At 49.9% G+C, this 24,307-nt stretch overlaps 9 protein-coding genes across 9 annotated transcripts; 4 read left to right on the forward strand and 5 right to left on the reverse strand.

The window, feature by feature from the left end:
- Positions 1-130: 130 nt before the first annotated feature.
- On the reverse strand, positions 131-1,253 carry APUU_20974A (uncharacterized protein; the record flags this gene model as incomplete). Its single annotated transcript, XM_041699675.1, has 2 exons — positions 131-994; positions 1,068-1,253. 2 exons carry the CDS (start codon positions 1,251-1,253, stop codon positions 131-133), a joined length of 1,050 nt encoding a protein of 349 aa, XP_041552736.1.
- A 902-nt stretch (positions 1,254-2,155) lies between these two features.
- Positions 2,156-3,669, forward strand: APUU_20975S (telomere maintenance protein PBP2; the record flags this gene model as incomplete). Its single annotated transcript, XM_041699676.1, has 3 exons — positions 2,156-2,659; positions 2,713-3,589; positions 3,647-3,669. 3 exons carry the CDS (start codon positions 2,156-2,158, stop codon positions 3,667-3,669), a joined length of 1,404 nt encoding a protein of 467 aa, XP_041552737.1.
- A 484-nt stretch (positions 3,670-4,153) lies between these two features.
- On the forward strand, positions 4,154-4,976 carry APUU_20976S (uncharacterized protein; the record flags this gene model as incomplete). Its single annotated transcript, XM_041699677.1, has 2 exons — positions 4,154-4,337; positions 4,471-4,976. 2 exons carry the CDS (start codon positions 4,154-4,156, stop codon positions 4,974-4,976), a joined length of 690 nt encoding a protein of 229 aa, XP_041552738.1.
- Positions 4,977-5,244: 268 nt separating this feature from the next.
- APUU_20977A (FG-nucleoporin NUP159) lies at positions 5,245-9,718 on the reverse strand (the record flags this gene model as incomplete). Its single annotated transcript, XM_041699678.1, has 3 exons — positions 5,245-8,831; positions 8,884-9,577; positions 9,638-9,718. 3 exons carry the CDS (start codon positions 9,716-9,718, stop codon positions 5,245-5,247), a joined length of 4,362 nt encoding a protein of 1,453 aa, XP_041552739.1.
- Positions 9,719-10,326: 608 nt separating this feature from the next.
- pup1 (proteasome core particle subunit beta 2) lies at positions 10,327-11,284 on the forward strand (the record flags this gene model as incomplete). Its single annotated transcript, XM_041699679.1, has 3 exons — positions 10,327-10,452; positions 10,515-10,562; positions 10,640-11,284. 3 exons carry the CDS (start codon positions 10,327-10,329, stop codon positions 11,282-11,284), a joined length of 819 nt encoding a protein of 272 aa, XP_041552740.1.
- A 231-nt stretch (positions 11,285-11,515) lies between these two features.
- Positions 11,516-13,767, reverse strand: APUU_20979A (uncharacterized protein; the record flags this gene model as incomplete). Its single annotated transcript, XM_041699680.1, has 2 exons — positions 11,516-13,416; positions 13,470-13,767. The coding sequence occupies 2 exons, from the start codon at positions 13,765-13,767 to the stop codon at positions 11,516-11,518; spliced, it is 2,199 nt and encodes a 732-aa protein (XP_041552741.1).
- Positions 13,768-14,270: 503 nt separating this feature from the next.
- On the reverse strand, positions 14,271-15,643 carry APUU_20980A (class I SAM-dependent methyltransferase; the record flags this gene model as incomplete). Its single annotated transcript, XM_041699681.1, has 5 exons — positions 14,271-14,968; positions 15,036-15,197; positions 15,257-15,336; positions 15,438-15,454; positions 15,605-15,643. The coding sequence occupies 5 exons, from the start codon at positions 15,641-15,643 to the stop codon at positions 14,271-14,273; spliced, it is 996 nt and encodes a 331-aa protein (XP_041552742.1).
- Positions 15,644-20,071: 4,428 nt separating this feature from the next.
- On the reverse strand, positions 20,072-21,477 carry APUU_20981A (putative pyruvate dehydrogenase E1 component alpha subunit; the record flags this gene model as incomplete). Its single annotated transcript, XM_041699682.1, has 4 exons — positions 20,072-20,577; positions 20,655-21,109; positions 21,165-21,298; positions 21,355-21,477. 4 exons carry the CDS (start codon positions 21,475-21,477, stop codon positions 20,072-20,074), a joined length of 1,218 nt encoding a protein of 405 aa, XP_041552743.1.
- Positions 21,478-22,196: 719 nt separating this feature from the next.
- On the forward strand, positions 22,197-24,116 carry APUU_20982S (uncharacterized protein; the record flags this gene model as incomplete). Its single annotated transcript, XM_041699683.1, has 1 exon — positions 22,197-24,116. The coding sequence occupies one exon, from the start codon at positions 22,197-22,199 to the stop codon at positions 24,114-24,116; it is 1,920 nt and encodes a 639-aa protein (XP_041552744.1).
- Positions 24,117-24,307: the final 191 nt, after the last annotated feature.

Here is a 24,307-nt window from a genome sequence, read left to right on the forward strand (position 1 = left end):
GACTTCATCCTCGTTCATACACATGATATCCTTAGGGGCGTCGCGGGCTATTTGTTTGGAGGCATATATATACTAATTTTAGATCTTTCCGGAGGCCTTTCTGAAAGTTAACTGTAAACTCATTTGTCATTCAATCATTTAAGGAACGTCCGAAATCGATCAACCTTAACCGCCTTGCATCGCGTGGGTGGAATTGAGCAACTTTGGCTCTTACCAGAAACCTCGATGCTGCTGATTCGTGTGGCAGTTCTGAATAAGAAGAGCCCGCATTTAGTAGGGTGTCTAGAAGTTCATGTATCTCAGTCGCCGTCACTTCTCTTTTATTTGACGGTTGATTCTGCTGCTGTCCGGTTTGACGGCGAAGCATATCGTCAATCCGATGTTGGGTATTGCTCTGATCATACTCGTCCACGGCCTTGGGCTTCTTTGGTTTACCATGACGGGTGTAACCGCTTGCCAAGGTAGCGTCAGAAACTTCAGCAACGTCTCCAACTGCCGGACCTCCCAAGTCTTCAGCTGCTATCATTGATGCGAGGACTTCATCACAAAACTTATGCAGTGCAGCTCTTATACCGTCAGTGTCTTTTTCAAGATCCTTCCTCTTCCGCCGTTGCTCCTCCAGCAACTCGCGTGCGACATCTGAAGGCAGTTTTTCACGGCTGCTTGACTTGTCTTCTCGGATGTTGGCTATTCGTTTCTGTAGCCCATCCTTTATTGACTGCGCATCGCGCAAATCCGTTTCTTCGATTTTGAGACGTTGGCGTGTATTCGCAAGTTTCTCTGCTGTTGCTGAGATAGAACTCTTACTCTCGTTGATAATGCGTGTTGTATCGTCGAGCGCAATGATGGATGGCAGCGGCGATTCTGGCTTTGGCAGAGCCGTATCCGATTTTAGAAGTGAGTCATAAGCCTTCTTAGCTCGTCGTACTTGCGCGACGCGAGAGGATGGATTAATTCCTATTTCTGAGATATAATCGACATTGGCGGCGCGAAGCTGTATCGCATTAGCTGCTGTTGTTCTTATGTTGACAATCTTGCCATATCAGGCTCAAATAGTGTCCACAAACCTTGCGCAGGTCTTCCTCCTGGAGCCTGACTCGGTCTTGGAGCTCCCTCAGTGCATCATCCAACTTCTTCTCGTAAGCTTGAATATCAGACGAACTTAGTCGTTGTTCATCATAGAACTTCTCAGCCTTCCGGCGGTCTTCAACAAATCCCTTAATTTTCTCCACCCGCTCCTGAGGCACCTCCATCTTTGGGATAGGGTTTATCCTGCCGAAATTCGATTGGGCGCGTGTTGTGCTCTCCCACGCGCTGCCTCGGGATGTGCTATGAACATCCGACACGTGACTAGCTTTCCCAGAGTGGACTAGTGTAGAGTGACAGCAAGATCGGCTCACTTCTCTTCACCTTACCTCACCTCACCCCGACACTAACTCCTGATACCTTTTCCATCCTCCAACTCTTTCTCTTCCTATTTTTCATCTCGCTTGTCCTTGAGTGCTGAGTCCAATTTGTTGGCTACTCTTTTGCGTCACTCAGAATCCTTATTCAAGTACTCCGGCTCTGTAGGGTCTTGTTGCAATATCTGCATTGCACGCCTGCACCTATACGAAGTGTTGCGTAAATTTTGAAGGGAAAGGGATAGAGCGAACCTTGGCTGTCGTTCCAATTCTTCAATCTCTTTTTCTCCTATTCATCCTTCACCTTCCCCACGCTTTGCGCTCGTCAGCTTCCAGCACGCCCGACCCTTTGCAAACTACCTTCTACCTTATCGCCCAACACAAGCACCCTTGCTCCGCTTCCATCGTACCCGATCAGATTCAAGCCATTTCCTCTTGTTTCTTCCTATCCCAGCACTGCATTGATCTCGCGGGGCTCCCTACTCTCCAAATTCTCAACGCCTGTCATTTCACAGCACTCCTACCTACGTCGATTCTCATTTCTCCCGCCTCACTTCCTTCACTGTGCACGATCACACCAACTCTCCCTGTCTTTCCAAGCACCAGACTCCCTACCCAGTCGATCGCCGCACCAGCACGCTTTTCTGGGAAATCCTGGTGTACATAGCCGATCAAAATAAAGCAAAAAAAAGACAGATATTCTTCTACTTCGCGTCTTTGAGTAAGCGAGACCAGGCCGCACACTTGACATAATGTCCGCCTCTCCGTCCGCCTTGCAATCGACCAAGCGTCCCCTGGAGGACCCTTCTTCACCATCCGGTCCAAATGACCAGCCAGAGGCCAAGCGTCCAGCCCTGGATAAAGTAGTTAAAGGAGATGACTCCGAGGAGCATGCGGAAGTGAAGTCTGACTCTGGTGCCGCGAATGATGCTGATGGCCAGGGTGATACTGTTGTCCCTGATGCACCTAACTCTAAGGGGCCGCTCAATGATATACAGCCAATTCAATCGACTGCTTCTCATGGCGAAGCAGCCGGGAGCCAGGGCGAGCAACAGCGGCCCCAAGACGAGTCTAACTGGATTCATATCCGTGCTGTAATTTCCAGCCAAGAGGCTGCCACCGTCATTGGTAAGGGCGGAGAAAACGTATCCCAAATCCGTCGCCTATCAGGCGCCAAATGCACCGTCAGCGACTACTCCCGCGGTGCGGTCGAACGTATCTTGACTGTTAGCGGACCTCAGGATGCTGTTGCAAAGGTTTGTTCCGCTTCTTGCTTTTCCCTCGAACCGTATCACTGACTTGATGTTAGGCCTTTGGTCTGATCATTCGTACTTTGAATAACGAGCCCCTTGATGCTGCCTCTACTGCACAATCCAAGACCTACCCCCTGCGCTTGCTAATTCCCCACATTCTCATCGGATCGATTATTGGTAAAGGTGGTGGTCGTATCCGGGAGATCCAGGAGGCCTCTGGAGCCCGTCTCAACGCCTCGGACGCCTGCCTTCCCCTTTCCACTGAGCGTTCTCTTGTCATTCTCGGTGTCGCCGATGCTGTCCACATTGCTACTTACTATGTTGCTGTGACCCTCGTTGAGCAGCTTACAGAACGATTTGGCGGACCAGCAGCCTCAGCATATGCGACTCGGAGCGGCGGTCCTGCCGGAGCTGTTCCAGGCGGGATGCAAGTTGTTCCTTATGTGCCCCAGCCAGCTGGTGGCCAGTATGGTCACCCGGATACATTCAAGCGTCACCATCCCAACCAAAACAGAGCAGGTGCTGGAGCTTATGGCGTTCCTTACCTTCACGGACAGCACACTCCTGCTCCGGTGGCCCAGCAGCCAATGCCCTACGGCGCCCCCCAGGCTCCATATGCTGGTGCTGGTCCACACCAGCCTGCTCCTTACGGCGCACCGCAACCAGCGCAGCCACGAGGTGGTCCGACCCCGGCGGCTCCTGTTGGCGGTGCTATGCCTGGCCAGCCCCTCACTCAGCAAATTTACATCCCTAACGATATGGTCGGAGCTATTATCGGAAAGGGAGGTGCTAAGATCAACGAGATCCGACACCTCAGTGGAAGTGTTATTAAAATCAACGAGCCTCAGGAGAACAGCAATGAGCGTCTGGTGACTATCACTGGCACCCAGGAATGCAACCAAATGGCACTTTACATGCTGTATTCAAGACTAGGTTAGTTTTCACCCCGCACCATGTTCCCCCACTGTAATCTAACCACCTCCACTACAGAAAGCGAGAAGCACCGCATTTAAATTGCGGGGAGCGTATCTGTTTTCGTATTTTGTTTGCTTTTCAGGAGCAGCTTGGGCTATCTGTGTTATCGACATAAAAGTCGTTTATTATGGTGATCTTGGTGGTTTCGTTTCAGAGCATGCTGTCTTTTTGCTGTACCATTTGAAAAGCGCCCTTCCGAGGCTTCGACTGTGTTGTGGCTATATCTCACTCGATTATCCTATCCGTACTCTCTCAACTGTAATGAATATTTCCATATTTCCATTATATCCTTACATTTTCCCTACATATTACCAGCTTGATCGGCGGCCCACTAGTTAACTTGGTATGACGACTTGACATCACCACCACGACTTACCGATGACATCAGCCACAACCCCACGCTCAAAAGACAGCAGTTATTCCTACATCCATTGCAGCTTGAACAAAAGAAACAAATACTAGGTCGTCTGTCACGAAACTCATTTGATTGGAAAGAGGCGATTCAGCCCTCTCAAACTCAAGATGCCCGCCGTCACCGAATTCATATACTTCCAAACCAAGAGCTCCGTGAAGCCCGAGGATCCCTCAAATGATGAAGGCGCTGCTCTCCTCCAACTCTTCAAAGCAACAAAATCACAAAGCGGACACCTCAGCTCAGCATGGGGCCGTACAACGGAGGACGAAAATATTATTGTTTGGGCGATTGGTTGGTCTCCCAATCTCACACCCTGTCTTGCATGGTCTACGGATACATACATCTTTTCTTCCCGCAGACCAACGTCGTCCAATCTAGCTACAATGACAAGAAGGCCAAGTAAAGCTAATATACTATCCAATAGACTGGTCCGACTCGCACAGCGGAATCCAACAAACCAACTCCCCTCTCGACCCTTTCCTCGAGCAGAACACCCAACTCACGACCTTATACACCACCCTTCAACCGTCCGATTTGGAAGATCCTGCAACGCAAACCCTCCTCTCAAACCCGATAACAGAGCTCACGCCGCTCGCGTTCCCGACTTCGCTCTCAAAACCAGACCGCTCGGCTCTCAGCACTGACCTCGTAAATTTCCGCACCACACTCCTCCAGGAAGTCGAGGAGCAGGTGCGAAGTAAGACCTTCTTACTGGGGCAGGTGGAGAGACCCGGAGAGTTTGAGCATGATAAGAGCGATTCTGGACAGGTGTTCGTGCAATTCTTAGTGGTTGGGTGGGAGAGTTATGACCAGCATCAGGAGGCGAGAGGAACCGATGGTTTCAAGCAGAGGATAACGCCAATTCGAGAGAAGATGATTTCACCATTGAACAGACTGGGGATGAAGCATGTTAAATTCCAGAAGGTTTAAATGAGCGAGATGCAGCTTTTAGCAGATTGATGTACATATGTGCATACATAGATAATTTGGATTGAAGACGAGATATTTGATCCTTTTATTAGCCGATTAAATAACGGTTCAACTCACGCCAATGTCAAAGCAAAAGAGAGCAAGATCTATGTACATTTAACGCACTGCCATTCGCGATTGCTCCATGCCGTGCCTCATCCGTTTCAATATCATTCGTAGCAGAAGACCAAACATCCCAGTAAATATGCAAGAAATGATGCTCACGGCTCTATTGATCATCCACGCTCCGAACCTTCGTTTTCTTTTCCCCAATGGCCTTTTTTAGGCTCCCCATTATATGTTGTTTTCGCTGAATTTTGGCCTTCCATTGTGCGACCTCTCTTTTGCTACCAACATCGCCGACGGCTTCCATAGTTCGAAGCCTGCTTGCTTTTGCCGACCCATTGACACTCGACCGGAAGTTTCCGCGGGCAGCAGAATCTGGCGTGTGATATAGACTGATCGGGTCGTCCATAGTCCCACGAGATCCAGGAGTAGCGGGGAGTTTTCCAAGTCCCTTTCTAGGTGTCGTGAAAGGAGACCCCTCTCGGCTGGTGGGTGTCACCGAGGTATCAAAGCCGAGCTTTTTCATTTGGACTTCTAAAACGTCGATATCGCCGCTTTTGTTTTCGACCATGTTCATCATCGTAGCGATGGTCGATGTGACAGCCTCAACTGTTGGTCGCCTTGTTGTCGGCCGCGACCCATCGGCGCGCGGGGCATCGGCAATCTTAGCTCGTAGAAGAGACACCGCAGACTCTAGGTCTACCAATTTGGTTTGGATTTCGGCTGACGAGGTGCGAAGATCTTGCTGGAGGTTCGCCTGCTCGGCAGAAAGAGGCGCAGAAACGATTGCAGCAGCATCAGTGTGTGCATCGAGAGTCTTTCTGATACTTGCACACTGACTGCGAAGGGTGAGAATTTCTTTGCTTAGCATTTCTCTACAGCTTTCCAGTTTTTCTTTAACGCCTTGTACCCGTTGTTCTTCTAGTGAATCCCTGAGAATAGCAACAGTATCATCCAAATCCTCAATTTGTCGAAGACGGTGTTTCTCATCTAGAATATCGGCGGGACTGTCACCCATTAAAGTGCTAACCCAATCGGAGTTCGTCGATTCTTGTTGATATAGGAGGAAAGAAGACAATGACCGCGCATTAATGCCAAGGGTGTCAACCATAGAGTTGATGTCCCGGTAGAGCCTTTCAATCTGACCAGGAATGCCGGGCTTCGCGGTTTGACCCGTGTAATCTTGGTGGGGTAGGAAAGGATCAAGTGTAGGGACAGGTTCCAGAGGTCGACTGAGATCCGCGCGAAGTCTTTCATCCTCATCATCTGACAGGGCTTCTTCCTGTGCTTGAATAGACAGCTGAGGACGCGGCTCCCGTGCACGGCTGGGCTCCGGTTTTAGCTGAGTCTCGCGCTTGGCTAGTTCAGTGAGAGAGGCCTTGCGAGCTGCAAGAGCGCTTCCCGGTTTGTGAGGAGCACTGACCGACCTGAGATTCTCAAGTTTCGGAAGACCTTGTTGAGTGCGAGCAGGTCGTACAGGGCTAGGTGACCTTGGAAGTTCACGGGTCTGCGCTGGTGGAAACAGGGGCTTGCTTATTTCACCAAACAACTGTCGCGGCTGTTGCCGTGAAAGCTGGTTGCCAAACAATCCTTCAGCTGGACTTTCATCTTCTTGTTTGACATCGAAAGAACTCTCCTGTGACGATTTGACGCTTGGCCCTTCGGTTTCAGGCTGGCTGATTTCATGGGTAATATCTTCCCCACTGTCCTCAAATCCAGACTCATCATCATCCTGAGGCCCTTTCTCTGATTCATCTGCATCCGAGTCATCGAGAATCGGAGGCGGCTCTTTCGCGGACGGTACACTGGTTTTTGCGAAATTGGGAGGCAGTGGAGCTTCCTCTGCAGCCTCGGGCTCCTCCGATTTTGGTTTCAGAGTGGTAAAGTCCGGTGGTAAAGGCAGTTCGCTTTGGGGTTCGGGAGACTTCGGCCGCGAGGTGAAATCAGGTGGTAAAGGTGCGTCATCAACAGAACTCTTGGAAACATTTGATGATGCGGATGTATCACCTGGTCCGTAAACGGCCCTACTTGTGGAGTCAGGAGGGAGGGGCGGTTCTGGCTCTGGTGATTTGGCTAGCGTTAAAGGGGGGCTAGCGATTGCAGTCTTCTCCGATGGGGCTGACGGAGGGCTTGGTGCTTGGTTTTCAGTGGTGGTATTGCCCAATAGTGAAAATGGTGACTTGTTCGTTTGAGTTGAGCCAAACGGTTGCTGGGTTTGGGTTTGAGACCCGAGAGAGCCAAAGACCGAAGACCCAGGGGCGGACTTCGATGGGGCACCGAACAAGGATGGTGCGGGTTCTTTGGCCTCAGGGGGCTCCTGGCCAGGAGAATTCGAGTCTTCAGTGTCATCCATAGCTTCTGTGGGCGGGCTGGCCTTGTTAGGCGTCGACACCATATCGTCGATCGATGACCCAAGCGCTGAAAACATTCCAGAAGGCTTATCCGGTTTGGGCGCGTCGTTAACGGCAGTGCCATCTCCCTTGAAGGTCGATCCCAAGACGAAGCTGCTAGACCCCATGCCGAAAGCTGCCTTTGGTTCTTCCGTCTTCTGAGACGTGAAAGTGCTGCTATCGGACTGAGCACCAAATGCTGACGTACCAGAAGGTTTTCCGAAAGGGCTTTCGGCGGGCATTTTGCCAAAGGGTGAGCTTTCAGACTGTTTTGAGGTGGCCAGGCTGGCGAAGCCGCCCGCGCCGCCCGCATTTGCGAACGAGCCAAAGCCGCCTCCAGAGCTAGCACCACTCGTCCCAAATGGCAGTGAGCCAAGCGATTTTCCTGGCGTCGATGGCTGTCCAAAAGTAGATTTACCAAACTGCGGTGCACCCGGCCCTAATGCAGCGGGGGCACCAAACGCAGGCGTACCAAAGGAAGACTTTGACTGCGAAGCACCCAGAGCCGACGGACTCCCAAAAGCAGGTGCCGCAGATGTTTTTCCAAAACTGGGTTGCTGGGATGTTCCCAGGGCTGACGGACTCCCAAAGGCAGGTGCGGTAGAGGGTTTCCCGAAACCTGTAGAGCCAAAAGTGGATGCTCCTAGGGTAGCTGGGCTACCGAATGCAGGCTGTCCGAAAGATGGCTGCGCCGTAGGCTGAGGTTGGACTGGCTGCGGTTGTAACGTGGTCTGTTGCTGTTGTTGCGGCTTGACGGAGGCTAAGCCATCGTATGGGATATTCTGGCGGACCGCATCGGAATATATGAACCACCAAGAACATAAGATGCCCTCATGATTCAGTAGAAGCAGGTTTGGCAAGGGAGTTGAGCTCTCATTGATATCCTCCCCTGGAATGGGAGATATCACAGACTCTGTGCTAGAGAGATCGAGTGCTAAACCTATCACCGAGGTCTCATCGATTGAATCTTTCAAAGGGACAGAAGCCTTCTTCGCATCATCATTCAATTCTGTCGTCGTGAATAGCCCCACGGTAGCCTTAGCGCTATCGTCACTTGCCAGCGGTTGATCTGCCCTCGTAATTAGTCCAACATCCGCAGAAGCCGTTGATGACACAATCAAGGCGTCAGATAGGTGCGGCTTGTAGGAGCGGAGCCGCGCAATGAACTGATAAGCAGGTGCGCGTTTATAACCAAAAGGACTGGTCAGCTCGGGTAGTTTCTGTATCACGAAAGGAGCCTGCTTTTTTCTGGTGATAATATAATACGATGACGAGGGTGTCATCCCCATGTCGTCTTCGGCAGCATTTGGAGTGTAAACCATTAGGAAAACATCATTCTCAAGCCATGCGATGGATGACACTGGATAAGTCAGCTACGTAAAGTATGGCTGTCAATTAACATTCGAACTCACCGTGGCAGGGCTCCGCGAGGTCGGGTGGCTTGGGGATGGTATCCTTCTGGGCGCCCTCTGGCGTCATCTGATAGCCAGATCCATCCACCAGACCAGCTACAAGTTGCTTTCCTTTATTACTCCAACAAACAGAGCTAACATCGGTTTTCAAGATGTTCCCTTGCGGTCCCGCAACGAGGTTCCCGGCCTTGAGGTCCGCAATCAGTAGTTCACCGGAAGTTGTAACAAGAGCTACGAGGGATGAATGGGAATCTTCGGCCTGCGCTGGATTGGGGCAAACAGTTCGGAAAGTGGCACCATTGGTAGGAATGGATATTGCTGGTTGCGCATTTGGTTGTAGTAGACTTCCTGTCTCAAAAACAGAAAGCTGAGATCCGTTCTCGGTGGCGAGTACTAATGCACTATCACCAGATGCGAAGGCTATGTGCGTAGGCCTCCCGGGAAGCGCGATGGTTGTTTGTGGTTGAAACGACTTTGTCTTGACTTTGTCCTTCCCACCGTCGGCAGATATTGCCGCCCTTACGGCTTCGGTAGACGCAACAGACAGAGAGTTTGGACCCGCTCCGACTGCTATGCCTTTTGTTGCTGCAACGGCGAGTAAAGTGGAGGTTGGGGCAGGAAGCGCGTCGGTAGGCCAGGGCGTAGGGAGGAATTGGACGTTGCTATCGCCAGAAACGCCTTTGAAACCGACCTCCTATTCAGAACGTTAATAAGCTCATTGGTGAGTATGATCAAGAGTGAGCATTATACACACCTCCGCATAAACATCTGGAAGTTCAGGGCCCAACTCTGCAACAGTGCTCCCCGCAGAGTTCGCGCCCATGCTGAACGCCATCCTGAGCTTGCCGAGATCGGCCGATATAGATCGAGGACTGTGAGGACTGTCGCCTAAGTGCAGTTTGGACTTTGGAGCATGAGGAGAAGGGGAGCTCGGCGGCGGTGATGGAAAAGAGCGACGCTGGAGTTGCTTGGGACTCCGGTTGAAGAGTTGCGCAAAACTAGAAATCTTGACCAACTCCCTCTAGGGAAAGGGAATGGCACGGGAAATAGAGATGCGAAAGAAAAGAAGAAAATAGAGGAGGGTATAATTGCCCACCACAGAGGGGGTGCTTGGTCACAGTTAGTAGGCAAACGCAAAACCCATGCCTGTAATTGAATTCTTGAGCCGATCAATGAAGGCGAACAAAAACAGTAGGTAGGAAGGAGCTTGGGCTCACGGGACTTGTTGTGGCCTGGGCGCTGAGGCAGCAAGACTAGGCGGCGGGAAGCTTCGTCACTCCAGCTCCCCAGCTTCATTCATCCTCATCCTCCCAGCTCTTCCCATCTCTCCCAGTCAATTCCGGCCTCGACTTCTCTCACTTTCCCGGTATCTTACAGATCGATAGCTCCCTACAATCGTGTTCTACCGATAAACTTCCCCTGCCTTGATCCTCCGCCGCTGTCATGGCCGGCTTCGACTTCTCCAACTACAACCGAAACGCGGCTCTTCACGCCAAGGGAGCACCGCTCCCCAAGGCCACAAGCACAGGTACAACGATTGTTGGCTGTATATACGACAATGGTGTTGTGGTGGGTAATTTCCGAGTCGATAGGGACGCTTTGTCGTTGATGGAAGCTAACTATTAGCACAGATCGCCGCAGACACCAGAGCGACCACCGGTCCCATAGTAGCGGACAAGGTAAGCAAAGAGCTAATCACTTGTTGCCATGTTAAAATAACCACAATTTGCTAATCGTTTGCTCGTCATCGGAATAGAACTGCGAGAAATTACATTACATTGCTCCGAAGATCTGGTGCGCTGGTGCTGGTACAGCTGCTGACACTGAGTTCACCACTGCGTTGATCAGCTCCAACATCGAATTACACTCTCTTTCGACTGGCCGACCTCCTCGAGTGATAACCTGCATGACTATGTTGAAGCAACACCTTTTTCGTTACCAGGGACATATCGGTGCGTATCTAGTGGTTGCGGGTGTTGACCCTACTGGTGTCGGCCTCTACACGGTACACGCGCACGGATCAACAGACAAGCTTCCCTACGTGACTATGGGATCTGGTTCACTGGCCGCTATGTCGGTCTTCGAGTCGACATGGAAGCCCAACCTCAACAAGGAACAGGCAATTGCCTTGGCATCCGAAGCGATCTTGGCTGGTATCTTCAACGATTTGGGGTCCGGCAGCAACGTCGATGTGTGTGTTATCGACAAGGACAAGCCTGCACAACTTCTAAGAAACTACATTAAGCCCAACGAGCGTGCACGGAAGGAACGCGACTACCGCTTCCAGAAGGGTACCACGGCCTGGTTGAATGAGCGAGTGTACACCAAGGAGGATCTGAGGAAATACGTTACTGTCGAAGAAATTTCCGGCGACCCTAACCTGATGGAAGTGGACCCTTAGATAGAGTTGACATTTCGCAATTGAGTAAACTGTTTTAATGGGCTAGCACAGAGCTTTCTGTATTACCGAACAACTAGAAAACCATCACTTTCGGAATCCCTTTAGTAGCAGCTAAATATTATGTTGCCTTTGATTCGTGAATCTATCTAATGTCTACAATTGTACAAATATATGGTATCAAAACAGAAGCAAACATGGGTCCCGTACAAAAGCAAACGCGAGAGTGATGCTTCAATCCGATTCGTCAAAGGTCCGAGCCCTCAATGCTTGCACAACTTCAGGTCCTTCTGCCTGCTCCACGATATTCCAGATATACTCAAACTGCCCAACGGAAACATGCGACTTCTCCCTTCGATATCTAATCACGCCCGCATGGTACAAGGCGCGTGCTAGAGGCGGTCTCACAGGTGCGCCGTGTCTGTACAAGAATACATAAAGCCAATGGACCAACTGGAACGCCCGGCGGGGAGACAATTCTTCAGAGCAGGCGAACGCCGCGGCTAGAGCGTGAATAAGGTCGAGAGCGGCATGCGGGTCCGGCTCGGAGGGTGTTCTGGGATTTAGCTGGTCGGGCGTAAGAGATTTGTCTGCCGAGTCGGGTCGGTGCCATGACATTGACAGGGCAATTTTGAGGGGTGTATGTGATCGGAGGAGGCGGATAAGTGTCCAGACGTCGTGAGTGCCCCCCGTTCTTGCGGTGTGGGTTGCATAGTTTCGGAATGTAGGACTTGCGACGTCGACCTCGCGGACCATCTTCTCGATGTTGTGGAAGAAAACTCGGCCGGCGGCGTTGAAAAGGTGGATGTCCGCAAAGATGTCGGAAAAGGATAGAGGAGATGATTCGTATTTCTGTAGGGTGGACCGTGTTGCATTGCTCATGCTCTTTCCGGTTCTTAGTTCATCGGCCATAGCCTCCAAGTCAAATGGTATATTCAGATCGTGAATATCTTTTGTCAAGCTGCTCCACAAGTCTTCAATGCCATCATCACCTCTCGTGGTGTCATACAGCCTATAAAGGCTCTTGATAGTTGCAGCGGGCACATTCAAGCCTGAACTCCGAAGTGCCCCTTTGTTCATAGCGTATAGTGTCCAGAGACGCTGTATTATCCGATATCGCGGTGACATCGGTGGGAGATGAGATGTGCCATCGTGATACACGCGTATATGAGTCCATGCACGAGATGAGGCAATAGCCGATATATCATGAAGTCTAATTAGACAGCTGTCCCATCTTTTAAGAAAATGTGTCTTCTCAGAAGAGAATAGGGCCTCGGTGACACATATTATCGAACTCGACACCAAGTCGGGGTGGAAGGGTCTCAAAAGCTCGATAACGTGCCCACCGTCAAACCCCAAACGTGAAGAATGAGGGTCGTGAAGCCATCTAGTAAGGAACTTCGCCAGCCACGAGTCGGTTGGCACATCATGATTGGTAACCAACAGGATGTCTTTGGCTAAGAGGAAGTCGTCCGCTGTTCCATTTTCCAAGAGAACGCCAAGCCAGGTGTCAACAATACGTTCATCCAAATGTTGATGCCCATATATATCGCACTCGCCAATAGCGTCCCACATTTGGCGATAAAGCCGTGTCAAGAGCTTCTCGTCGTTCGCCTTGGCACTCTTCTTTGTTCTCCCCAAATCCGATAGGCTGATTATTATTGCATTGATTTCTTCGGCGGGGACGATCCCGAGCTCTAAAGCTCGTGTGACGGCATCGAATACAGCATGCTGTTTGCTCAGCCGGGCCCCGCGAGAAGCATAATGTTCTATAATACCGATATAGTTCCCAGCTCCAGGAATGTTAAGATGCGGATCTTCCAGAAATAGAATCAGCTCGTTTATAGTGCCTTTTCTGCGGCCCGATTGTGAAATCAAATGATCGAGCAACAAGCGGCTATAGCTGGGCTCCTGCCGCATATCAATGTCCAACTCGCGAATGGCATCCTTTAACGCGCTCGCTGTCTGGTATTCTCGCAGTTGTTCCCCAAAGAACTGATCGCGTGTCGGCTTCTCCGCCCGGCCACGAACGCCAGACCAATTTTGAAGCGGAGTCTCGGAATCGAATGCGTTCAAATTCTCGTTGTAAAAGCTGACAGGGGCGGCGGGAGGGTTCAACGAAGAGAACTGGTAGTCTATACTAGGGTTAGGATGGGTTTCCACAATCCGACAGAAGGAGTATCAGTACCTAGACTTCTCCCCGGCTCACTCCATTTCATATGTTCCTTTCCATTTCGCCCAAACAGGCACGCAATATCGTCCATCGGCCCCGAACCAGCTATACTAGCTAGCCCCGTATTCCTCCGCTTGGCCAACCGCCTTCTGGCCTCCAATGGCCCCGGAACCCGGCTTTCATACCGTCGTTGTCCGTTTGCGAATCGCCGAAAGGTCGAGGCCAAAAGCTCCTCACTGATCCACACATGGTCGATTAAAGGAGTTGAAGAGGGAATCGCGGCATGCCGATAGGCATATCTCCCGAAAGACATAAGGCAATTATGTTATTCCAGCAATTGAGTGTCCTGAACCTGGCGTGGGTGGTTGATGCGTAGTGACGGACCGATCGGAGTTCTCCATGTCTTCTGGATTACTAAGCCCATGCTACGTATTCGTTTAACTTATGCCTGAGGCACACCCGTAGTATGGATTTCCATCCTGATATGTAGTTGCGAACATCTACCATCAGGTCTAACACTTGCCTGAAGATAATAATTGCTCTAATTTACAATTTGGAAGCATTTAAATGGCTCCAGTGTTATATTCCAGCCATTTTGAGTGTTGTGATGCATAATTGAAGCCACCCAACGCCATCTGCCATCCTGAAGCATATATAACCTAGCAATCCACAGCCATACCATCGATCATGCACCGTTCCATGCATACGAAGTTATTCGGCTGTTTATATGGGATGTTAATATGAGGGCCCATTTCAGGGCCCACAATGAACATAAAGCAGTTAACTAATCCAAGGACCAGGGAAGGCAGTTTGAATTCATCTTACTCGTTCCCCAGGATGTGGTTTCCTTCCTATTATGACATGAAAATTAAAATAAGCATGGACATTACGGTTCTGGATGCTCCGTCGAACATTAACCAAGAAGACTTCAATCTCCGGCTTGGACCACCCCAATATAAGCAAAGGTTTATATGACCACCCCGACAAAGCTTCTAAGACATTCGTCTCCATCCACTGGCCAACGCTACGTAGGTGCGGATCGGGATGCCATGGATTCACAGGCGCTTTGAAAATGCGTTCTTGGACATCAACGAAGCCGAGTTCTCTCATTCCACGGCCAAGACGGTGCGCTACTCGGAATTGCCTCGGAGGGTTGGTCGCGTGGCCTGATTGTATTTGCAGATCAAGCCAGTCTTGGAATGGGTATGTGCTGAAGTTGGACTCGTCTAGTGGTGGCAATGTTCCGTCGTCAGACTTCACCATTGTATCAAATTCGTGAATCTCAGCCCAACCGCCAGGCTTGAGGTGGCTGTACATCTTCCGTATAAGGTCTTTGTATGAGGGCAACGCCCCTGAAAGGTGTCCTGTGTGAATGAAGTCGATGGAATTGCGGTCCCATAGCCACTCGTCTTCTGTTATATCGTCGACAATGAAGTGGACATTCTCGGGAACCTCATTTGGTTGGCAAGGAGAAAGATCAGTCCCTGTGATTTGGGCATGTGGGAAGAGGGGCGCTGTGTAGGGAGAGACGATGAGAAACTCTGTAGCCTGGAAACACGGAAGGGCTAGAATTGAACTTACCAATCTCTATAGGCCATATCCCAGAACCAGTACCGATGTCCAGAATAAGCTGGGGGTTTATTAAGGGAGCAAAGAATAAGCGCTCTCCCATTAACATTTTACAAATGTGATGCTGCATGTCCAGACGATCTAGTTCCCGCTCATCATTAGGGTATACATATGCTGTTGTCCTCAGTTAGCTATCAGGAGGTTCTTGCACAGCGAATGGGGGATACACGCACAGCCTTCATGGTATCTGTGGTATGTTCTGCCATTTTCAATGGGGTATTCGGTTACACTCGCAGTTAATGACTGCGTGTCACTAGAGTCGGGCATTCAGCATAAACCCAACCAAAGACAGGGTGTCGATGCTGCCTTTCAAAATAATTTAACATGATAAGAGAGCGGAAATCGGCAACTTACTATTCTCGATTAGATTCCTGTGACATGTTGTATAAGTAACCATTCAAAACCGGAAAACGGAAATTTTACAGGGATCGGATGGGGGAGGGAGCAAGGAGCAGAGGAAGAGCTTAAACAGTCTCCGATAACCAAATATGGGCCGTATAGGAGAGGGAATTTTAGCTTACAGGATGTCTTCCACCCGTCGTTCTGGTGGACCTGGGCATTTGGCTTCCGCAGCAGGTGTATTGCGATGTGGGGGTGAGTGGGAACGGCAGTCGTATGGAGATGGGTGATGGGCCGAAAGTATGAATTGGATAAAAGTTTCAAGGACAAATAGGGAAGTAATTAGATTTGGGCGTATGGGCACTCGGTCGTTAGAAATAGTGTATAAAAAGTTTGTAATATGCCGGGTTGCAGGCGAGTCAAAGCTAGACAGATACGAATTTTCAGGGTCTCTCATTTGACGGGCTGAGAGAGTATATTTAAAGAAGGCCTAGTCCAGGCACTCGGAAGCTGCATTTTTATTATTTTTCTCTGGCGACGCTACTCGCCATACGGAGTTGACGAAGGAGGGGAAGTGGGTAGGTGCTAATGGGGGCGTGTGGAAGTGGCAGTCTTTTCCTTTTTTTGATGCTGAACCCGACAGGCTGGATTAAGTTTTGGCTTTAGTCGCAACCTTGGAAACTCAGTTCTAACCTAAAACTATCGCCAATAATAAAACGGGACTGCTGTGTTGATTTGGAATAGGAAAGGCGTACCAAAGGGAAAGGGGTGCGAGAGAAAGTGTGGGAACTTAGAAGAGAGCAGCAGGTGGTGAATGGCCCAAATTGCCTGTCATTATTCGTGCCGAGTCGCTGACTCCGCTGAGAATGCCGGGCATAATTAGGGGCTTTCTGCCTCATGCGGAGGTTTAATCAATTGGATGGCTTGGATCCTGCATCCAAAGAAAATGGACCCAGCTGGCTGTTGCGAGGTCAGTGCTTGTGCAGGCGGAATGGTTACAGCCGCCCAGATGTGTCAAGAAACACCGTCCCGGGCAGGTGGTTCGGGCGGTCGATCGCACCGCATCACGCAACATTAACAATGACATCCTCCAGGTTTGCAGCAGAAGGCACTGCAGTACATTTTGCATGTAATTTGGAAGACCCAATGTATTGTGATGGTTATTCCAAATAAACCCTGCCGGGGAGTTTTCTTTCCTGCAGCGCCATTTGACGAGAACGGGGCTACCGTAAAGATAAGAGACCCTCCAAGGACTAAGGATCTCTCAAGCATTAGCATCCCCGCTACATTGGATTTGAATTTGATTATTTTGGTGCGCCGGGGTGCCCACATTGCCCGCATCGGACAAAGTACCGCTTTAAACGCAGGAAATTATATAATTCAGAAAAGGGCATCCATATTCTGCAGGTGTCTTTGTTGTTTTGAATTAGATGAGTAAATAGCACGAAGGGAAATGATACATGAATATTAACAAATTCCCTGATAACTGGGGATACCCGGACATTTTCCCTTTTTCTTTGTTTTTTTTTTTTTTTTCTTATTCTATTTTTGTTCTATTTTTTAATTTTTTTGTGCTAGCCCCTCTCAATCCCTGCTCAAATCTTCTTGTAGGACAAGCACAGGCGCCCGTTCCAGAATCCAGACTACTGGGATAGGCGTGTTCGAGTGTCGACGTCGTGTTTCCGAGCGGGCTCCTTATTTTTGGGGCGCCGAACAACGGCAAGTGAGGGATCCCAGAATAGGGTTTGGGGGGAAAGAAAAGCAAAGTTAACGTCACACAGACTGGAGCCCGCGAATTTCTCGAAAGTCTTCGCTGGCCCCGTCAGACAACCAGCACATGCCTGACGCACCTCGACTTCCACGCCTCGGACCCCCCAGGCGGCCGACTCGCATAAGTGTTAGTCAAAGAGGAAGATGGAAGCAAAGGCTATTACTCAATAGGGATGTTGGCGGTTTCTAGCGGTATGGGCTTGCAGGAGTATTCATGCGGTACAGTACTATAGTGGTACAAGAGGTAAAATATGGGACGATCTTCAGCAGAAACCGGGACCCAATGGCGGCGGTGCCATGCTGCCGGAAATTCTGATCCATGGATCGCTCCCTTAAATATCCGCTCGGCTGGGCTGGCCGCTGAGCTCCTCCCGAGTCCCGAATACTCCGTAATTTATATAGCATGAGCCAAAGTCAGAATTTAATGCAGCCAACGCACCACAACTTGGTTGATCCCCTGTCATGAGCACACCTTCTTGCCTCAGGCCAGAAAACATAATTTGAAGGCGCCTCAATAATTCCCAAGGCCCATAAATGCTTATTTCTTGCAGGAGGATTTCCTGAAGCTGCAGTGGTAACTGGTCCAATTATAACGGAGCTGCGGTCCGTATCCAGACTGTCGGAACTCGACCCACTTTATGCCCTCGAAATTCCCGTCTGGCTCCGCTCCCGTTGCCTGGAGAGCAGACAGGTTCAACCTAGGTGGTGTTAATCATGAGTTCGTATGAAGACGGTTTTGGGTTGGTGCAATGCAATATTTCTGCATTGACTGCGGATGAATAGTGCATGCGACCGTCGTGGCCAACAAGGTATATCCCGGTAGGCCAAGATCGGTACTCCTCACTTGACTCCAGAAGAGGTTCGTCGGCGTCTGCCGCTTGTCGATCTCACTATCCGGTCCAAACGAAGTACGTACTGCTCATATGTGGTCATGGGAACTTGGCATCTCGTTGTCCGAGCTATCAATAGCTTTAAGTATGCGGCTACTGTAGCGCGGGATGTCTAAATGACATAAATGATCCGTAGAGTGGCCCGGGGAGCCCGAGGACAGAGTCCAGCCAAAGAAAATGGAAGCTGATACCTCCACAGCCAGATGAAAATAGTGGCAAGACTGAGTTAGAGCCGCCTTGGAGCTGTATTGCCAGGGCAAATGGGCATAAACTGCATGTTCGCCCCCGTAGACGGGGTGCGATGGGACGAACTTTTTTTCCAATGCGCGTATTTTTCCGCTATCACCAATTGCATATATGAGTGGTAGTATAAATCGGCCGTCCCTGTGGTTTCATATCAATCATATCACGCGCAAACTATGTGTAGAGTACGCACGAAGAAATGCTCCCTATTAGCAGGCTGCTCCCTAAACTTGGCAAAGCTGAAACATCATGTATAACAAGTTAGCAACTGCATTCGCCTTACCCTCGGTCCTGGCCTAACCTCGAATAATACAGGAAGCCTGGGGGCCCCGGTTACTCCCTGATAACTGAGGCTTTGATGATGACTAAATGGGCCGACCATTTGGCCTGGTTCAATGAACGTGCACCATGTTTGAAGCGCAAATTAATGCTACGTGTTGGGCTGATATTGGCGGAAAATTTGTGTGTGCGGCCGTCGGTTAAGATCCTGGATTCTGCAGCCACTGTAAGTACACTCGTGACTGGATCGGTTTGACAAATATTGGAAACCAATTGAACGAGCACGTTTGGGCCCTCCGGAAAACATCGGGCTGGATCATATGAAGAAAAACTGGAAAATTTCCGAAATACATCTAGACGAAGGCAACCGAAAAGGCCCAGCCACAAGACTCTATCGTAGCCCCAGTTGTGCAGTGATGACCATATAGGTCGGAATTCACACGACCACTTCTACTCTAGCATTAATGGGTGTTCAGATGTCCTACCTTGATTCAGCCATATCGTCATTTGCACACCACAAGGAAATTATATGGGGTTTGGAACAACTGAGTCTGAGCACGACCTCATGACCTGAATCGAAGGGTTATCACCACAAAAAAAGATGTAGCCAGCTGAAGAAGGCAATTGGCCGGTTTCTGCTCCCTCAATGTGAGGACTGTGGGCCTATTATCAGACCCCAGAGTCTTTTAAGATGAAGCAATACTCACAGAACAGACTGGATTGTGCAAACCGAGTAGTTCGAGGACCAACAAGAAGACACCTGGGATTTCCTTGGAACGGCAGAGCCTTTGGTTGAAGGATAAGACTGAGAATGACAGCAAACAGCAAGCATTCTACCTCGAGGCTTAAGGAGAGCAAGCTGAGCTTTGCGCCGCAACTATCTCTATTTGACACGAGTGGTTGTCAGTCACAGGGATAATGTCCAATAATAGTACTCCGTAGCAGCCCTCCGTATACCCTGACGATGCTGCGCGCTGATCTTCAGACTGGAACGGGAAAATCGACGACAGGGCCCCGGAATCAGCAATGGAGACAAATGATAGGCGTAGGCCCTGAGGCCCAGGCATGAGGCAAGAGTGTTGGGGGAAATGTGTCCTTCCTCATCGGGATTAGTACTTCTTGTGACCAAGCTGGGCTCTTTTCCTCTTTTCTAGCAAGCCCACATTCGTATACCCGCATTCTCCACCCATCGCTCACCCTCACCGGATGATGGCGTGAGATTTGGATATTGCTTTCCACCAGGGAATTCACTGCACTCCAGAGGGAGTGTATGTAGCAAGTATGTGTTTGTTGCACTGCTACGTACTGCACATCGCAACCCAACTGCAATTGCTCAAACTAGCATCCAAACATCCATACGAAGACAGCTCCTCCACTACCTCATGATCTCAACATCATCGTTCAAGATTATTCTTCATTATTGTTGACGGTGCGCTTCAGGCTAGCATACAAGAAATCACGGGCACTTTAACCTGAGTAATATGTTTCGTCAATCGTCCTTCCTCGTCGCTGTCTTGGTTCACTGCCACGAGCATAGGTATCCTCAAAAAGAATGTCTGCGTTGAGCTCGGGCTCAGGCGACGCCTCTGCCTCTGCCACTTCGTCATTGACCTTCTTCCGAACGGATCGATCAATTTCTCTGGCCTGGTCCTCCGAGAACACATCCCAGTTGATCAACTTTGCACGGAAACTGGAAATTGGATCGTTTTCACGCTCTGCCTTCAACTCCTCGCGAGATCGATATGCGGTCCCAGGATCCGACATAGAGTGCCCAGCGAACCGGTAAGTGGCATATTCGTACAGCAATGGTCCATTGCCGGCTTGAACATATTCCTTTCCGTGCTTGATGGCTGAAAGCACCGCAAGAACATCCATGCCATCGACTCGCAGACCCGGGATATACTGTCCACGCTTATAATACTCTGTCGATGCTGAAGATCGTTCAGCAGATGTTCCCATCCCATACTTGTTATCTATGCACAGCGTATGTTTAGCATTATCCAAAGGCAACAAAACAAAACAAGGTATGAACTGGTACTGGGTGGCTTACTTTCACAGCCAAAAATGACCGGTAGATCCCACAATTTCGCCATATTGAACGCCTCATGTACCTGTCCTTGGTTCGCAGCTCCGTCTCCGAACAAATTTATCGTCACGTTCGGCTTGTCATTGTATTGCTGAGCAAATGCTATCCCGGCCCCAAGGGGAACACTGGCCCCTACGATTCCATTCCCTCCGAAGAAGCTCTCGCAGAACATGTGCATTGAACCCCCTTTTCCGAATGATATGCCAGCCCGGCGACCGAGGAGTTCCGCAATAATTGATTTCACAGTTCCACCTCGCATCAGTGTCATCCCGTGAGACCGGTAAGCGGTTATAAGCTTATCTTCGCGCGTCATACCATGTTCTATGCCCACAGCAACGGCTTCCTGACCAGTTGATAAGTGGCAAAATCCTCGTATTTTTCGATCCTTGTACAGGCTGTCGGCTGCCAGCTCCATCCGCCTACAATTATCGTATTAGCCGATATGGAAGCGTGTGTAAGGCATATGTCACAGACCTGATCATGGCCATATCATGGTATAATTGCTTGAGCTGATTCTTTGTTGTTTCTATAGAATACGGCGGCGGATCGAAGTTATAGGTTTCATAACTGTCTTCTGAAATCGGAACACTAAACGCTCTGTCGTCCTCCTACCCCTAGAGTCAGACATCTGGTTTTCCCGAGTACTGCGGATGTAACCACTTACACTAGGGATGTCTTCTATATTGGCAACATTGGCCAAGAATCGACGCCTGATGCCGGGTTGGACTTGCACCCGAGGTCGGAAAGAGGCAAGTGATCCCTTCGGTCGTACTATTCTCGAAAACATTGTCCAAACCAATGGTAGTTTCTGGGCATAAGTAGTATTGAAGCGGTGCCTTGAGGATTCTCGCTGGGCTTCATAAGATGCAGCTCCAATGGTATAACGTCGTCACCATGACGCACACACCAATTACCTAAGTATCACAATGCAAATAATCGCCGCCGAATTCATACCTTTGGTGTCTGTATACAATAACCTATTGACTAGATTCAGGGAACAAATCATACCATTCAGGATATGCTGTAGTTGATATGATCCACGAGTACTCGAATGCGCTAGTCGGACGTAGTACCGAGGTGGCCGCGTGCCTGCGGTAAGCCAGTGATGTAGATCCGAGAATAATATTCGGTTGTTTGTAGATAAAAAGCGTTCCTTAGTTGTAACAATCTCTTATAGCCTCTCTAGTTTCCTCCTTGGTTCTTCAGAGTGGAAAGCGAGAGCCCTGTGCCTCGCCTCGACAACTTATAGACTTCCAGTTTAGGAAATTCCGGCCTCAGGCTGCAGCTGGCACGACCACCCACTTAACGCGTCCGACGCGTTCTGGCAAATCAGCAATCCAACCTCCGGCAACTCCTAGGTACCACAAAGCCGCACCTCAAACCGAGCCATAATGAACGGTTGCCTATGTTCTAACAAACTCCATCTACCATCCGACCGACAGCAATAACCAGGCCCATGACTAGCCCTGAAACCACCCGAAATACTCCTTGATTGTTTGAATTGCGATGGGACAAGGCGATAGAGAGGCGGTGACGAGCACAATTCAAGACCGATTCCGCACACCGAATAAGCCTGCGTCGGCGAGCAAGTTGAAGCGAGCGCCGGCTCGACTGGGCTCCTTCGCGAATACATCAGGCCCGACTTCAACTTCGACTCGCTCGACGGATTCGACACTATCATTCAGTAATTCCTCCACGGATCAAACGACGTTGACACAAATCGACTTTGTGACGGTATCTCAGCAAGATGAGTCTGATGAAGATTTCAATTACATCGATGACTCTGAAAAGAACGCCCGTGAGGTGATTGAGATCGAGGACGATGATGATGAACAAGGCAACAACCGCAATGTGGACTACAGACCACCATCTACTTCGCGAGCTAAAAAAGGCCGTCGCGTCAAATCTGATCCCGCCCCTTTAAGGCAGGAAAATGTCTCTATCCAGGGTGGGGGGCCCTCAGGTAAAGGGCGCAGGAAAAGTGGCAATATGAAAGACAAGCCCCCCCAAAAGGATGACAGGACTTTGACGCAAATGAACTATGTGCAGCGAGTACTGGTTGAACCTGACGAAGATGTGAAGCTGGAATACGCATATATAACTCCGAAAAAGAAGCACCCTAAACGCCAAACGGCCAATACGGACAAAGCCGATGCCTTGCCGCTACAGGGGACATACATTTCTGAACCTTCAAGCAAGCAAAAGAGGAGAAAGTTAAGCCCCAGCTCTGAGGGAAAGGGCCTACATGAAACGGAAGGCAATTTGCAGAAGAAAGTTCAAGGCTCCCCAGTCACACCACGAAAGTCCACAAGAACCGAAATACCCTCCTCGCAGTCGCCCGATAGTCCTGGTATAGCGTTCATCACATCTTCTCAATTCCGCAGCGCAACTCGATCGCCTAAAGCACGAGCCTTGAAATCCCCTAATGAACCCTTTATCAAAGAGGAATCACGAGGCCCGATTGACCAAAGGGATCCGTCTAGGAGTCCACAAATTGCGTGTGCCGATGGGAAGCCTTCACTTGGCCACTTAATTTCACCGTGCTTGCCACCGTCTCGATTGGATACGGCTAAGGATACAACAGAATCCAATGAGCCTCCCAGTCTTCCCAGTGATACTGCCACGAATACACCCGATTCCAGACAACACCCGGGTCCATTGCAACGAACAGTTGTGTATGAGACTGATGCAGAGTCAGATGATGGCGACTCAGGCGACGAATTGCTAGATTTTCCGAGCTCATTCAGGAACGGAAATGCTTCTAACGCCAACTATGAAACGCAATCTGAAGATGACTCTAATCCCCCCAATACTGAGTCTCAAGAACTCCCGGCCCCACCACTACCCGACCAAGGAATGGACTCCGGGTCTTATCCCCCCGAGTCGAATCTTCTATCCGACGCATCAATATGTTACCAGAGACTCCACCCTGCCACCCAATTTCCACTCGAACCTGTACCTACGATCAATACGCAAAAAATGGCCGAGCTATTCCCGAATGAATCTAATGGCCTGCACACTCTGACACCGTCTCCCTCATCGTCACCAATGAAAGCTCGTCCGGAGTCTAAGCGCCAAATGGTGTGCCAGACCCAATATACGGACGAATACCAAGCAGAATCTCAAGATGCGAACGAAATACCTACGGAGGTCATTCCCGGATCTTCACCAGTTGCACGCGATGACGACGGTACATCCATGAAAAGGCGTGCCCCCGCCGCTTTGGATGCCGTGGTGCAAGTTGAGTCTTCACAAGCAGTAGACCGCGCTCATAGACAGAGAACAGTAGGCCAGGATTCTGCGCCGCGAGGGATGTTGACCAGAAGCCAAATCTTGACATCCAGCGTCATGGAGAGTGTTCCCTTACCGTTCTGGATGAGTAGTCAGGACAGTTTAGGGGAGCCGTACAGCTTACCAGATACATAATTATACCCAGATCATATATAGCATTAGATTTAAGACTTGACGACAACTATCAAACAATGAACACCAGAAAATCCCCAATGCTTATTGCATACTTCTTTGTCCTCGGTGATCGGCGCATCGTAGACCCGGAAACGAAAGGCGCTTGCGGAGTGCCAAGAGGACTGTGGATTATGGATACTCATCACACCCAC

This window comes from Aspergillus puulaauensis, chromosome 2 (genome assembly GCF_016861865.1).
Source record: "Aspergillus puulaauensis MK2 DNA, chromosome 2, nearly complete sequence".
In the NCBI taxonomy this organism is placed as follows: Eukaryota; Fungi; Ascomycota; class Eurotiomycetes; order Eurotiales; family Aspergillaceae; genus Aspergillus; species Aspergillus puulaauensis.